General features: G+C 44.3%; 1 protein-coding gene across 1 annotated transcript; it reads left to right on the forward strand.

Moving 5' to 3' along the window:
* Positions 1-11,037: 11,037 nt before the first annotated feature.
* Positions 11,038-13,696, forward strand: LOC116523319 (5-hydroxytryptamine receptor 7-like). Its single transcript, XM_032238424.1, has 2 exons — positions 11,038-11,441; positions 12,931-13,696. The coding sequence occupies exons 1-2, from the start codon at positions 11,038-11,040 to the stop codon at positions 13,694-13,696; spliced, it is 1,170 nt and encodes a 389-aa protein (XP_032094315.1).
* Positions 13,697-13,915: the final 219 nt, after the last annotated feature.

Raw genomic sequence — 13,915 nt, forward strand, 5'->3', positions numbered from 1 at the left:
TTCTAATCTCACCGGCTCAGGGTTGACTCAGCCTTCCATCCTTCCGAGGTGGGTGAAATGAGGACCCGGATTGTTGTTGGGGGCGATATGCTGACTCTGTAAACCGCTTAGAGAGGGCCGAAAGCCCTATGAAGCGGTATATAAGTCTAACTGCTATTGCTATTGCTATATTCTTCTTCCTTCCTCCTCCTCCTCCTCCTCCTCCTCCTCCTCCTCCTCCTCCTTCTTTCTTCCTCTTCCTCTCCGTTCTCTTTTCTTCCTTCGTCTTCCTTAGCGTTGTTGACCTTCGGTTTCTGGCCAAGAAAAAAATAAATAACAGGCACTGGGGGAAATTGACCCCACAGTCCTCCTCCTCCTCCTCCTCTAATCTTCAATCCCCCCCTCCCTTCCAGCACTGATGATGTTACTTAGTTGGGTCATGAAATGTCTGCAAGAAAACCACTAACCTCAGAGAAGACCCAAGGACCATCTCCTCTCGCTTCTAGCACTCATTGTGTTATCTGTTTGGGTCATGAAACATCTGCAAGAAAACAACCCAGCTCAGAGACCACTCAGGATTCCCCCCTCCTCCTCCAGTCCACAAACCTCATTCCCTTCTAGTACTGATGATGTTCCCTAGTTGGGTCATGAAACGTCTGCAAGAAAACCACCAGGCTCAGAGAGCACTAAGGACCCCACAGTCCTCCTCCTCCCCCTCCTTCTCCTCCCCTTCCTCTCCACAAACCCCACTCCCTTCTAGTACTGATGATGTTACCTAGTTGGTTAATGAGACGTCTGCGAAAAATATAAAAAGCCATCTGCAAGAAAACAAACAGGCTCGGAGAGCACCATGGACCACACAGAATATTCCAAGCCCAAAAGTCCACTTTTTCCTACAGACCCAGTAATGCAATACAATACAATAGCAGAGTTGGAAGGGACCTTGGAGGTCTTCTAGTCCAACCCCCTGCCTAGGCAGGAAACCCTACACCGTTTCAGACAAAGAAATGTCTCGCTGAGCAACAAAAAGGTAGGCTTCAGTTGTGGTCGTAACCCAAGGACTTTCTGTATGGGTTCATTACATGTCCTTTGGTAACTGAGAACCCCCAATTCCAATGGGAACTCCAAAGGTTTCTATCAACGGTTGCCATTAAAACAGGATTTTCCAAACTTGGGAACTTTTAAGAGTTGTGGACTTCAACTCCCAGAATTCCTCACCCAGCTGGAATTCTGGGAGTTGAAGTCCACAACGCTTAAAGTTGCCAAGTTTAATGAAGGAAGACCCCCTGCATTAAAGGAACAAAAACTCTGTTCTCCCATAATACAATAGCAGAGCTGGAAGGGACCTTGGAGGTCTTCTAGTCCAACCCCTTGCCTAGGCAGGAAACCTTATACCGTTTCAGAGAAATGGCTATCCAACATCTTCTTAAAGACTTGCAGTGTTGGGGCATTCACAACTTCTGGAAGCAACTTCTGTTCCACTGATTAATTGTTCTCACTGTCAGGGAATTTCTCTTTAGTTTTAGGTTCCTTCTGTCCTTGATTAGTTTCCACCCATTGCTTCTTGTCCTGCCCTCAGGTGCTTTGGAGAATAGCTTGACTCCCTCTTCTTTGTGGCAACCCCTGAGATATTGGAACGCTGCTATCATGTCTCCCCTGGTCCTTCTTTTCATTCAACTAGACCTACCCAGTTCCTGCAACCGTTCTTCCTAAGCAGTTTAAGATAACATCCCATTCTCTGGGTCGGCTGTGTGGCTTTTACGGAAGCTGAATCACTCCGTTGCTAAAGCAGAGGCGGACTCAGCCAGCAGATGGAGGCCAACAGGAATCCTAGCCAAGTGGGCTGCTTTCGAACAGGTGACTCACCTCCACAAGGCGTTCAGGAGAAACGCTCGCTCCAGCGATAAGGAAAGGGGCAGGTGGAAGCCACACACATTTGTTCCATTACGCGCGCCCTGGCCAGCTTATCCCGTCGCCCGTCGCCTTATCATTTTCAGCTGGGGGCACACGGGGTGCATCGTTAGAGTCTCCACATCTTGTGGAGTGCGAAGAGACACGAGCAACAAAGGTCATTTGTTGGGCGGGAGGCTAAAACATACGAAGGACAGTTGCAGGAATTGGGTATGTCCAGCTAGCCTAGTGGCTTAAAGCGCTGAGCTTGTCGATCAGAAAGGTGGCCGGTTCGAATCCCTAGCGAATGCTGGCTGGGGAAATTCTGAGAGTTGAAGTCCAGGCATCTTCAAGTTGCCAAGGTTGAGAAACACCGCTCTTCTTTGTAACGTGGTGACCAAATCTGGATGCCGGATTCCAGGTGTGGCCTTACTAAGGCTTTACACAGCGGTAGTAATCCTTCGCGTGATTTGGATTCTATGCCTCTGTTTATACAACCCCGGATCGTATTGGCTCTCCCCCCCCCCCCTCTTCTAATATGCCTTTGTAAGTCGTGCTGGCTTGCAATAAAAAGGCTTTCATTCATTCCCCTCCACCGAACACAATATTTTCGGTGAATTTCAGATGCGTTTCCTTCATTCTTTTCTCCAAAAGTGGAATGAAGCTGCCACCTGCTGTTTTCAGGAAGCCGATGTCCTGTGTCAAAAGTGCACAGAACATAGAATAATAGGGTCGTAGGGGAACCTCAGAGGTCATCTAGTCCAGCAGTGAAGACCAACTGGTGGTCCATGAGAAAATTTCATTGGTCCGCAGATAAATTATTGGCCTTTTTTATATATTGCACTAAATCCGGGGTCCGCCTCCCACTTGTCCTACCTCACAGGGCTGTTGTGAGCAATGGTGTGATCCCAGACAAAATCAAGAAATTGGACTCTGCTGTGATCAATGCACTTTTTTAGAGGCATCTCAATTGCATCATCGTCATCCGCCATCTCGCCTTTTGTTGACCCTCCTCTGGCTGCGAGGGAGAACCAGAATCAGAATAGGAAGGGACCTTGGAGGTCCTCTAGTCCAGCCCCGTGCTTAATCAGTGCCACCCAGAATTGGTGGGTGCTCCACCACTAGAGATTTTAAATCAAAGATTGGACAATCATTTGTCCAGGATGGTACAAAGCCTCCTGCCTTGGGCAGAGGGGTGGACTAGAAGACCTCCAAGGTCCCTTCCAGGCTTATGGGTCTGTAATTCTATAGCCACCCATCTCAATCAATGAGGAGGTGGAGGAGGAGATGATGGCATAAGATTTGGGGGGCCCTGGTGCTCTAAAAGCTTGGTTGTCTGCTTGCAGACATTTCACGACCCAACTAGGTAACACCATCAGTGCTACGTAGGACAAACAGGCAGAAGACTAGCAGAGGGCCTCCCTGAACACCAAGGAGTGGTCATAAGATGAGAACTTGCTAATTTCACAATGCTTGGAGAAGCCTAACCCTCGTTGCAACTGGGAAACGGAATATTGTAGATCAAGCTAAATCCAAAAACACTAAGAGAACGCCTAGAAGCCTGGCCCTCAGACAAATCAATCAAATCAGAACAGAGCTGGAAGGGACCTCGGAGGTCTTCTAGTCTAACCCACTGCTCAACCAGGAGACACCATTCCAGACAAGTTAACTGTCCAGTCTTTTCTTAAAAACCTGGTGAAGCACCCACAACTTCTGGTGGACGGCTGTTCCACTGGTTAATTGTCCTAATTCCAGGTTGCTTCACCTCCTGGATTAATCTCCACCCATTGCTTCTTGTCCAGGTGCTTTGGAGAACAGGCTGTCCCCCTCTTCTTTGGGGCAGCCCCTCAAGTATTGGAATGCTGCTATCATGTCCCCCCCACCAAGTCCTTCTTTTCTCTCGATCGGCTGTATCCAATTCCTGCAACCGTTCTTCTCCTGTTTAAGACACCAGGCGCTGGACCCCCGGAGCTCCTGATGGGGTGATGAGCTATGAATAAACATGATAAATAATCTCCAATCCTTTGTGCAGTTTGCCTCTCCAGCAGGCCATATGGGGAGATGACTAACGGGGTATATTTTAAAGGAATAACAAGATGCGCAGGGATAATAAGTCAAGTATTTCGGGGAGCCGTGTCGTATCTCCTGCTTCCTCTCTCCTGATTCCCCCAGGAGGATAATATCATTATAATTCTGGGCAAAGAGCCAGAAATTCGGAGCACAAAATTTCACGAGGCATTTTTTGAACGGGAGAAGCCTCCTGTAGTGGCCCGTCAGAGGCCAGTGGAGCTGGCAGCAGATTCGGACAGTGAGGAGGTTGGGGAGGAAGATGGGCCAGTCCTGGAGTCTGGGGAAGGCTCGGATGAGGGCTCTGTGTCGGAGGCAGAGAGGGGGCCAGGGCCGTCCGACAGTTATCAGCTGCCTTCGGAGTCGGACATCAGTGAGGCAGAAGAACAGCTGGAGCCTGTTCCCAGTGGGAGCGCATGCAGAGCTGCCAGACGAAGGGAAGAGCTAAAGAATGGGTCGACTTGAGAGTAAGGCCACAGGTGGACGGTGAATGGCCCCTCCCAGAGGGAATAAAAGAGGAGCGGAAGGGGAGTGGAGTTTGCAGGAGACAATCAGTTCACTTAATTGGTTTGTGACTCTCCGAGACTCCTTGCCAAGTTCTGCAGAGATCGGCCTGGCAGCCCTCCAAGCCAGATAAGGTCTGTGACCGTAAATCCTCCCTTGAAAGAATTAGCTGGATGGGAATGAGAAGAATTCACAGTCAATTAATAAAATTGGTTTCTGTCGGGACAAGGAGTTGGCTTCAGGCTCTTGGGATGGCCAGGCTAGCCCACTTTACATAATAAAGACTTCACCAGCAGCTACAGAAAGGCATGATAATATACTCAACTGACCACAAGGCATCTGAGAACTCATCACAGCCTAGAGAGTAGCCCCCTGCATGGCCCCATGGGAGTCTGACAACCAATCAGAATACATTTCTTACACAGGAACAGGAAACAGAGGTGGGACTAAACGGTATAAAAAGCCTAGCAAGCCCCTCCTTCAGCCCTTCACTTCTTCTCCACCAACATTGAAGCATGTGATCACCTTTTCTGCTCAGGGCTCAAGCCATGTGGTCCTGTCCAACAATAAACCATCTTTCCAAGCAGCCTCCATGTCTCCAGTGTCCTTTTCCCCACTTGGAGCCGAACCCAGAAGGACATTTCTTTCAACACTGGATTAGCCATTGTCTTCTGTTCTGCTGCTTTCAGTGGGAAACGCTACTGGCAGGCTGAAAGGGCCATCGTCCCACATGCTGGTTCAGGAATTCTGGGAGTTGAAGTCCACAAGTTATAAAAGGGCTTGTGTCCTCCATGCTGGCTCAGGAATTCTGGGAATTGAAGTCCACAAGTCATAAAAGGGCCATCCTTCCCCATCCTGGTGCAGAACTGTGTTTCTCAACCTTGGCAACTTTAAGATGTGTGGACTCCAACTCCCAGAATTCCCCAGCCAGGCAGGCTTATGTAGAGAAAGCTGAAAATTTTACAGAGGGATGGAGAGGCAGATTATAAAGGCCACATCATAAAAAGAAAAGCAGGAAAAAAAATGATTCAACCATTGAATAATCTTAACTAATTCTTGGAAAAATACCTGACATTTAAATAAATGTCCTTCAAAACGTTTGTATACTTAATGATTAAAATATATATATATTTTTTCTGGTTCAGCTTTTTTCTCCTGTGAGGGGATCCTGACATTCAATTTATCCTTCTCCAATCTTAAGAAGTAATTCTAGGAGCCAAAGATATTTCCCTCGCCACGTGATCTGCGCAGATGGTGAATACTCTCTAATGGGTAACCCAAGTAATATTTTGAAAGAAATTGAAGATAAAGAGCAGTTTTAGGTTTCCCGGGAGATGCAATGTTTTACTTATAATTGCAGATGATAAAAAAGATTATAAAGCAGAAAGGCAGGCAAGATTTTGATTTCTATTTAAGAACCCGTGAAGCAAGCCTTCCTTCCTTCCTTCCTTCCTTCCTTCCTTCCTTCCTTCCTTCCTTCCTTCCTTCTTTTCCTTTCTTCCTCTCTCTGTCTTTCCTTCCCTCCATCCCTCCCTTATTCCTCTGATTCTTCTCCTTCCTTCCCTTTCCTTCCATCCATCTCTCTCTTCTTTCTCCTGACATCTCCTTCCTTCCCTCCCTCCCTCCTATCAATCTTTCTTCTTTCTCCCTCTGACATTTCATTGTTTTCCTTCCTTGTCTTCCTTCTTTCCTTCCTTCCCTCTTTTCCTTTCTTCCTCTCTCCCTTTCCTTCCCATCCATTCCTCTCTTTTTTCTCCTTCTGAGATTCTTCTTCCTTCCTTCCCTTCCCTCCATCTCTTTTTTTCTCCCTCTGAGATTCTCCTTCCTTCCTTCCTTCCTTCCCTTCCCATCATCTCTTTTTTTCTCCCTCTGAGATTCTCCTTCCTTCCTTCCCTTCCATCCACCTCTTTTTTCTCCCTCTGAGATTCTTCTTCTTTCCTTCCTTCCCTTCCCTCCATCTCTTTTTTCGCCCTCTGAGATTCTCCTTCCTTCCTTCCCTTCCCTTCCTTCCCTCTTTTCCTTTATTCCTCCTCTCTCCCTTTCCTTCCCATCCATTCCTCTGTTCTTTCTCCCTCTGAGATTCTCCTTCCTTCCTTCCTTCCTTCCCTTCCCTCCATCTCTTTTTTCTCCCTCTGAGATTCTCCTTCCTTACTTACTTCGCTTCCCTCCATCTCTTTTTTCTCCCTCTGAGATTCTCCTTCCTTCCTTCCCTCCATCTCTCTTTTCTCCCTTTGAGATTCTCCTTTCCTTCCTTCCCTTCCATCCATCTCTTCTTTCACCCTCTGAGATTCCCTTCTCCCCCCCGTCCCCCCGTCCATTCCTTCCTTCCTTCTCTTCCCAATTAACAGGGAGAGGAGATCTTGGAGCAAAGACTTGGGAAGAGGAGGCGAAGTTGAAGCCAGCAGCAATCCCTCTTCCCTCACTGGCATCTGGCCTCACTCTAGCAGCACATCTGGGAGGTTGGACCTGCGGAAGGGATCTCTTCCCTCACCTTCAGCCGGAGCCCCGGACGGACGGCATCCTTTGGTCTGGCCATAAAGGAGGACATCGCTGTGTCCGTTCTATTGGAAGAAATGTTCCTCTAGGAAAGGGCTGGATGTTAACTTCCTCCAGTTCTCGTCCATCTCCCGTGCCGCTCCAAGCCCAGGAATTAGGCAGGGGCTGGAGGACAAGGCTGGACAGAAGATGCTACAACCCAAGAGGAGATCTTGGCTGCCCTTCGCTTCTCTTCTGCCTCTTTCAAGGTAACTTCTCTCTCCCCACCCCCCACCCCTCATCCTTAATTCTCCTGGTCCTTAATTGCACGAAGGGACCAGAGATTTCTTTTTTCTCCTCTGGCCTGTTGCTTGACGAAGCCAGAAACAAGATTCAGGGAAAGATCCAATCCTCTCTTTCGGAATTATTATTATTATTACTTTTCCAATGTATTAAATGTATTGACCGCAAGCTATCGCAGCCAAGTTCACCCTCCTGCCTTGGCGCTTTTAATTCTTGCTATGCAAAGGTCTCCCTTTTAATAATATGCTGTTGTTCGAATTGCAACCTCCTAATCTATCGCTTCCCACTTAGGACCCTAACCCTCTTGCTTGTATCTTTACCATTTATATCGTTTTATTTGTTTCCTGGTATGATTTGATTGCTTATTAGCAACTCATGACTATCGCTGTGCTTCTGCTTCTTGATGAATGTATTGTATTTTTCTTTTATGCACTCTGAAGAGCATAGGCACCAAAGACAAATTCCTTGTGTGTCCAATCACACTTGGCCAATAAAGAATTCTATTCCATTCTATTCCAATCTATTCTATTCTATTCTATTCTATTCTATTCTGTATTTCCATTCTATTCTGTATTTCTATTCTATTCTGTATTTCTATTCTATTCTATTCTATTCTATTCTATTCTATTCTGTATTTCCATTCTATTCTATTCTATTCTATTCTGTATTTCTATTCTATTCTGTATTTCTATTCTATTCTATTCTATTCTATTCTGTATTTCTATTCTATTCTGTATTTCTATTCTATTCTGTATTTCTATTCTATTCTATTCTATTCTATTCTATTCTATTCTGTATTTCTATTCTATTCTATTCTGTATTTCTATTCTATTCTGTATTTCTATTCTATTCTGTATTTCTATTCTATTCTATTCTATTCTGTATTTCCATTCTATTCTATTCTATTCTATTCTGTATTTCTATACTGTATTTCTATTCTGTATTTCTATTCTGTATTTCTATTCTGTATTTCTATTCTATTCTGTATTTCCATTCTATTCTACTCTATTCTATTCTGTATTTCTATTCTATTCTATTCTATTCTATTCTGTATTTCTATTCTATTCTATTCTATTCTATTCTGTATTTCTATTCTATTCTGTATTTCTATTCTATTCTGTATTTCTATTCTATTCTATTCTATTCTATTCTATTCTGTATTTCTATACTGTATTTCTATTCTGTATTTCTATTCTGTATTTCTATTCTGTATTTCTATTCTATTCTGTATTTCTATCCTATTCTGTATTTCTATTCTATTCTGTATTTCTATTCTATTCTATTCTGTATTTCTATTCTATTCTATTCTATTCTATTCTGTATTTCTATACTGTATTTCTATTCTGTATTTCTATTCTGTATTTCTATTCTGTATTTCTATTCTATTCTGTATTTCTATTCTATTCTATTCTGTATTTCCATTCTATTCTATTCTATTCTATTCTATTCTGTATTTCTATACTGTATTTCTATTCTGTATTTCTATTCTGTATTTCTATTCTGTATTTCTATTCTATTCTGTATTTCTATTCTGTATTTCTATTCTGTATTTCTATTCTATTCTGTATTTCCATTCTATTCTATTCTATTCTATTCTATTCTAAACATCCAATAGATTGCTTATCTTTTATTTGATAGAAAATACCTCACCCTGAAAGGGAACGTAAGCGATATGCAGCTGATGCAGGAGGGGGTGCACAGGTAAACCCACCAGTGGCTGGCCAGGTTAGGTGGTCTTAATAGAATGGACCTTATAAATTCATATTAGCTTGGCTTTTCATTCTAGTGCCCTGGAGTTCCAAAGTTGACTTTTAGCTGGAGTGAACTTTTCTCTCCAACTTCCTCATAAGTATTAAAAATAGGGCTGAACAGTGTGGCAAGACCCTGTAAAGGAGGGGCCAGGCGTGGGTGAGAGATAGAACAGAGGTAAAAACTGCTGACAGCTTAAGACATTATAGGAACTTCTCTTTTTTGTATTTTTCCTATGTACTTCTCTGTAACATTCCAAATGAACTTCCCCTTTTTGAAATGTCATGTTTGTCTCGTGTATGGAAACGCCTTGAGAATGCACAGTGGGGAACACGGCATAAAAGTAGCATCGTGGGCAGAGCCCAGGCAGTTCAGATTTTGGTCTGTGAACACGCTGAACTCGATGCATCAAATAAACCTGTTTCTCTCACCTTCGTGGTATCGAGTCCTGATCTTTCGTAAGTAGATTACAAACCTCAATCTGCTGCAACACAGCTATTAAAAGCGATTTTCCAAAAGCAATTTTTCCAAAGGTAATGTTAAGGAAGGAAGGAAGGAAGGAAGGAAGGAAGGAGGAAGGAAGGAAGGAAGGAAGGAAGGAGGAAGGAAGGAAGGAAGGAATTGCAGAGGTATATCCCCGTCACCGTAGTTTATTGCACCAAATTAACAGTCGGATGGCAATTGAAAAGTTAATCATGATTGGTGAGGTATTTGATCAAGATGTAAGAGTGGTTACCTTGGAACAGTTTAGATACAGTCCTGCCTAGGTAAGGGAGAAGCAGGTGATAGATAAGAGGAAAAATGAAGAACAGAAGAGGCAAGCGGTGAAAATGATTTTACTAGTTTGGGGCCATTTCATTGCTGATGAAATGGCCCCTGTCTTCAATCTGTTCTGAGTCTTATAAAAATCTTCCGCCCCCAAAATGCATTTTCTTCTTCTCTGCTTGGTACAAGTCTTTTTGGCTGTCTTCAGAATCTATCTCCCCCTCCCTCCCTCTCTCCCTCCCTCCCTCTCTCTTTTGTAGTCTACAGCCAATTTTGATTCATTTGCAAATGCCTCCCGTTTAATCATCCGTCTGAGGATAATTCAGCTAAAGCTGTTTCCAATAACTCTTTATTTTATTGCATCGGATGGTATTCTTTTACTTTATTTTATTTTGTCTTCACTTTTTTATTTAACTTCCTTTTTATTGTTTGCCCGTTTTATTCCATTGTTTAATTTACTCCATTCTATTATTCGTTAAGACTCGGCGCAGATAGGAAGGCAGTGCAGAAAAACCGAATAAGCGTAAAGCGGAAGATGGATTATTTCTCACTACAGAGCGGAAAACATGGATGGAGGGGGAAATGGTTTGGGGTTTGAGGTGGCAGTGCCAACAGTTTTAAACAAAGAAGAGATTTCTATTCAGTCCTGATCCCATTGGGAAATTGCTTCTCTTGCTTTTAAGATCGGACTAGAAATAAAGAAGGGTGGCTCAGTGGCTAAGATGCTGAGCTTGTAGATCAGAAAGGTCGGCAGTTCGGCGGTTCGAATCCCTAGCGCCGCGTAACGGAGTGAGCTCCCGTGACTTGTCCCAGCTTCCGCCAACCTAGCAGTTGGAAAGCACGTAAAAAATGCAAGTAGAAAAATAGGAACCACCTTTGGTGGGAAGGGAACAGCGTTCCGTGCGCCTTTGGCGTTGAGTCATGCCGGCCACATGACCACGGAGACGTCTTCGGACAGCGCTGGCTCTTCGGCTTTGAAACGGAGATGAGCACCGCCCCCTAGAGTTGGGAACGACTAGCATGCATGTGCTAGCTTGCTTTTACCTTTAGAGAAGGATCAGGGGAGATATTCTATTCTATTCTATTCTATTCTATCTCCATGACTTTGGCTTCAAGGTCAACTGCTGTAGCTAACTACCCACTGTTAATGAGAACCTAAAGCCAACTCATGGTCCATTCCTTTTCTCCATTCAGCTGTCACCTTGAAGATGTTGAGAAAGGCTCAATCCGGTCAACTTTGGGAGCTGCAACTTCTCCTTGTGGAGACCATGAAGCAGGAGCGACTCTTCCTGGAAGTCAACATTCATGACTGAGGGACTTTCCCAAGTCAATGAACCGAGGGCCGCACTCTCCAATGCCACCAACTCTACCGATTGCGGAGAGGACACCGTGCTGTACGGGGACACGGAAAAAGTGGTCATTGGGACCGTCATCTCCATCATCACCCTGTTGACCATCGCGGGAAACAGCCTGGTGGTCATCTCCGTCTGTACCGTCAAAAAGCTTCGGCAACCGTCCAATTATCTGGTGGTTTCTTTGGCCGCCGCGGACCTGTCCGTGGCCCTGGCGGTCATGCCTTTTGTGATCATCACGGATTTGGTGGGAGGCAAATGGCTCTTTGGAGAAGTCTTCTGCAACGTCTTCATTGCCATGGATGTCATGTGCTGCACGGCGTCCATTATGACCCTCTGTGTCATCAGCGTGGACAGGTAAGGGCGTGGCCTTCTTCAGGTCTGACCATAGAAGGTGGAAGTGACCATAGGTGATCCTAGAAGTTCGGCTTGGAGATGACCAGGGGAAGTAGACCTCCCCAATCTGGGGTCTTCCATGAGTGTTGGTTTTCAAAGACTCTGTTGAAGTCCAGCTCATTCGGAAGATCCCAACGAGAGGTGAGCTAATCTAGGTTGTTCATCTCTATCTAATCTAATTTAATCTAATCTAATTTAATCTAATCTAATTTAATTTAATCTAATTTAATTTAATCTAATCTAATTTAATCTAACTAATCTAATCTAATCTAATCTAATTTAATCTAATCTAATCTAATCTAATTTAATCTAATCTAATTTAATCTAATTTAATCTAATTTAATCTAATCTAATTTAATTTAAGTAAAGGTAAAGGCTCCCCTCACACATATGTGCTAGTCGTTCCTGACTCTAAGGGGCGGTGCTCATCTCCGTTTCAAAGCCGAACAGCCAGCACTGTCCGAAGACGTCTCCGTGGTCATGTGGCCAGTATGGCTAAACACCGAAGGCGCACAGAACGCTGTTCCCTTCCCACCAAAGGTGGTTCCTATTTTTCTACTTGCATTTTTACGTGTTTCGAACTGCTAAATTGGCAGAAGGTGGGACAAGAAACGGGAGCTCACTCCGTTATGCGGCGCTAGGGATTTGAGCCACCAAGCTGCTAACCTTTCTAATCGAGAAGCTCAGTATCTTAGCCACTGAGCCACCATGTCCTAATCTAAATCTAATCTAAATCTAATCTAAATCTAATCTAAATCTAATCTAAATCTAAATCTAAATCTAAATCTAAATCTAAATCTAAATCTAAATCTAAATCTAATCTAAATCTAATCTAAATCTAAATCTAAATCTAAATCTAAATCTAATCTAAATCTAATCTAAATCTAATCTAAATCTAATCTAATCTAATCTAAATCTAATCTAATCTAATCTAATCTAATCTAAATCTAATCTAAATCTAATCTAATCTAAATCTAATCTAAATCTAATCTAAATCTAATCTAAATCTAATCTAATCTAAATCTAATCTAATCTAAATCTAATCTAATCTAAATCTTAATGTGATTTAATCTAATTCTAATCTCAATCTTATTTACTCTAATCTAATCTGTAATCTAATCTAATCTGTAATCTAATCTAATCTGTAATCTAATCTAATCTGTAATCTAATACAATCTGTAATCTAATATAATCTTAAATACCAGTTTCCCACAAAAAATATAAATCATGGTCATGTGACTGCAGGATGCTTCAAACAAGCTGTAAATGTGGGGTCGCCCAGTATCTGAAATGTGATCATGTGACCGTGGGAAAGGTTAGCTATTGGAGCTTCTAATCCGGGTCCTAAGTGACCCTCGCGGACGTCTGTTATAACTTTGCATGTTCCCTAAGCGGCCGGTCGTAACCCGAAGTCTCTCTCTATGCTCAATCTGAATCAATGTTTTTCCAGATACCTGGGAATCACTCGACCTTTGACCTACCCGGTGAGACAAGACGGGAAACTGATGGCCAAGATGGTCTTTGTAGTTTGGCTGCTCTCCGCCTCCATCACGCTCCCTCCCTTGTTCGGCTGGGCCAAGAACGTCACAGTGGACCGAGTGTGCCTCATCAGCCAGGATGTTGGCTACACCATCTACTCCACCGGTGTGGCCTTCTACATCCCCACCACGGTTATGCTGGTCATGTACCACAGGATCTACAAAGCGGCCAAAGCCAGTGCTCGGAAACATCGGTTCGTGGACTTCCCGAGACCTCACGACCAGGACCGTATCGTCTGCGTAGACTCCGCCGTACGGCCCCCGCGGAGCACCAAACGCAGCCACAAAGAGTGCGCCACATTGTCCAAGTTCCTCCAGGAGGACCACAAGAACATTTCCATCTTCAAGAGGGAGCAGAAGGCCGCCAGGACCCTGGGCATCATCGTGGGCACCTTCACCGTTTGCTGGCTGCCCTTCTTCTTGATGTCCACCGCCAGGCCTTTCCTCTGCGGCAGCCGGTGCGGTTGTATCCCACTGTGGCTAGAGCGGACTTTGCTGTGGTTGGGCTACACCAACTCCCTCATCAACCCCTTGATTTACGCTTTCTTCAACCGCGACCTGAGGACTACGTTCTGGAATCTTCTGCGCTGTAATTACCGGAACATTAACCGAAGGCTTTCGGCGGCAAGCATGCACGAGGCCTTAAAAGCCACCGAAAAGCATGAGGGTGTATTTTAAAGCACGGAAACCCTTGGCAATGTTAGAAATGTTGCCCTCCCCCTCTCAAAAACTCCTACCCACCTACAATTAGCCCAGGACAGCAAAAGCTCGTAAAACCTCACTGAGGTAGACATTCTTGGTCTTGTAGGAAATCCGCAATTTGATCTCAAGAGAAGATAATATTCGTAGCCCAGGCTTGAACGGCGAGCTCCTATCTGAGCTTGGTGGTTTTCTTCC

Source organism: Thamnophis elegans, unplaced genomic scaffold (genome assembly GCF_009769535.1).
Source record: "Thamnophis elegans isolate rThaEle1 unplaced genomic scaffold, rThaEle1.pri scaffold_167_arrow_ctg1, whole genome shotgun sequence".
Taxonomy (NCBI): Eukaryota; Metazoa; Chordata; class Lepidosauria; order Squamata; family Colubridae; genus Thamnophis; species Thamnophis elegans.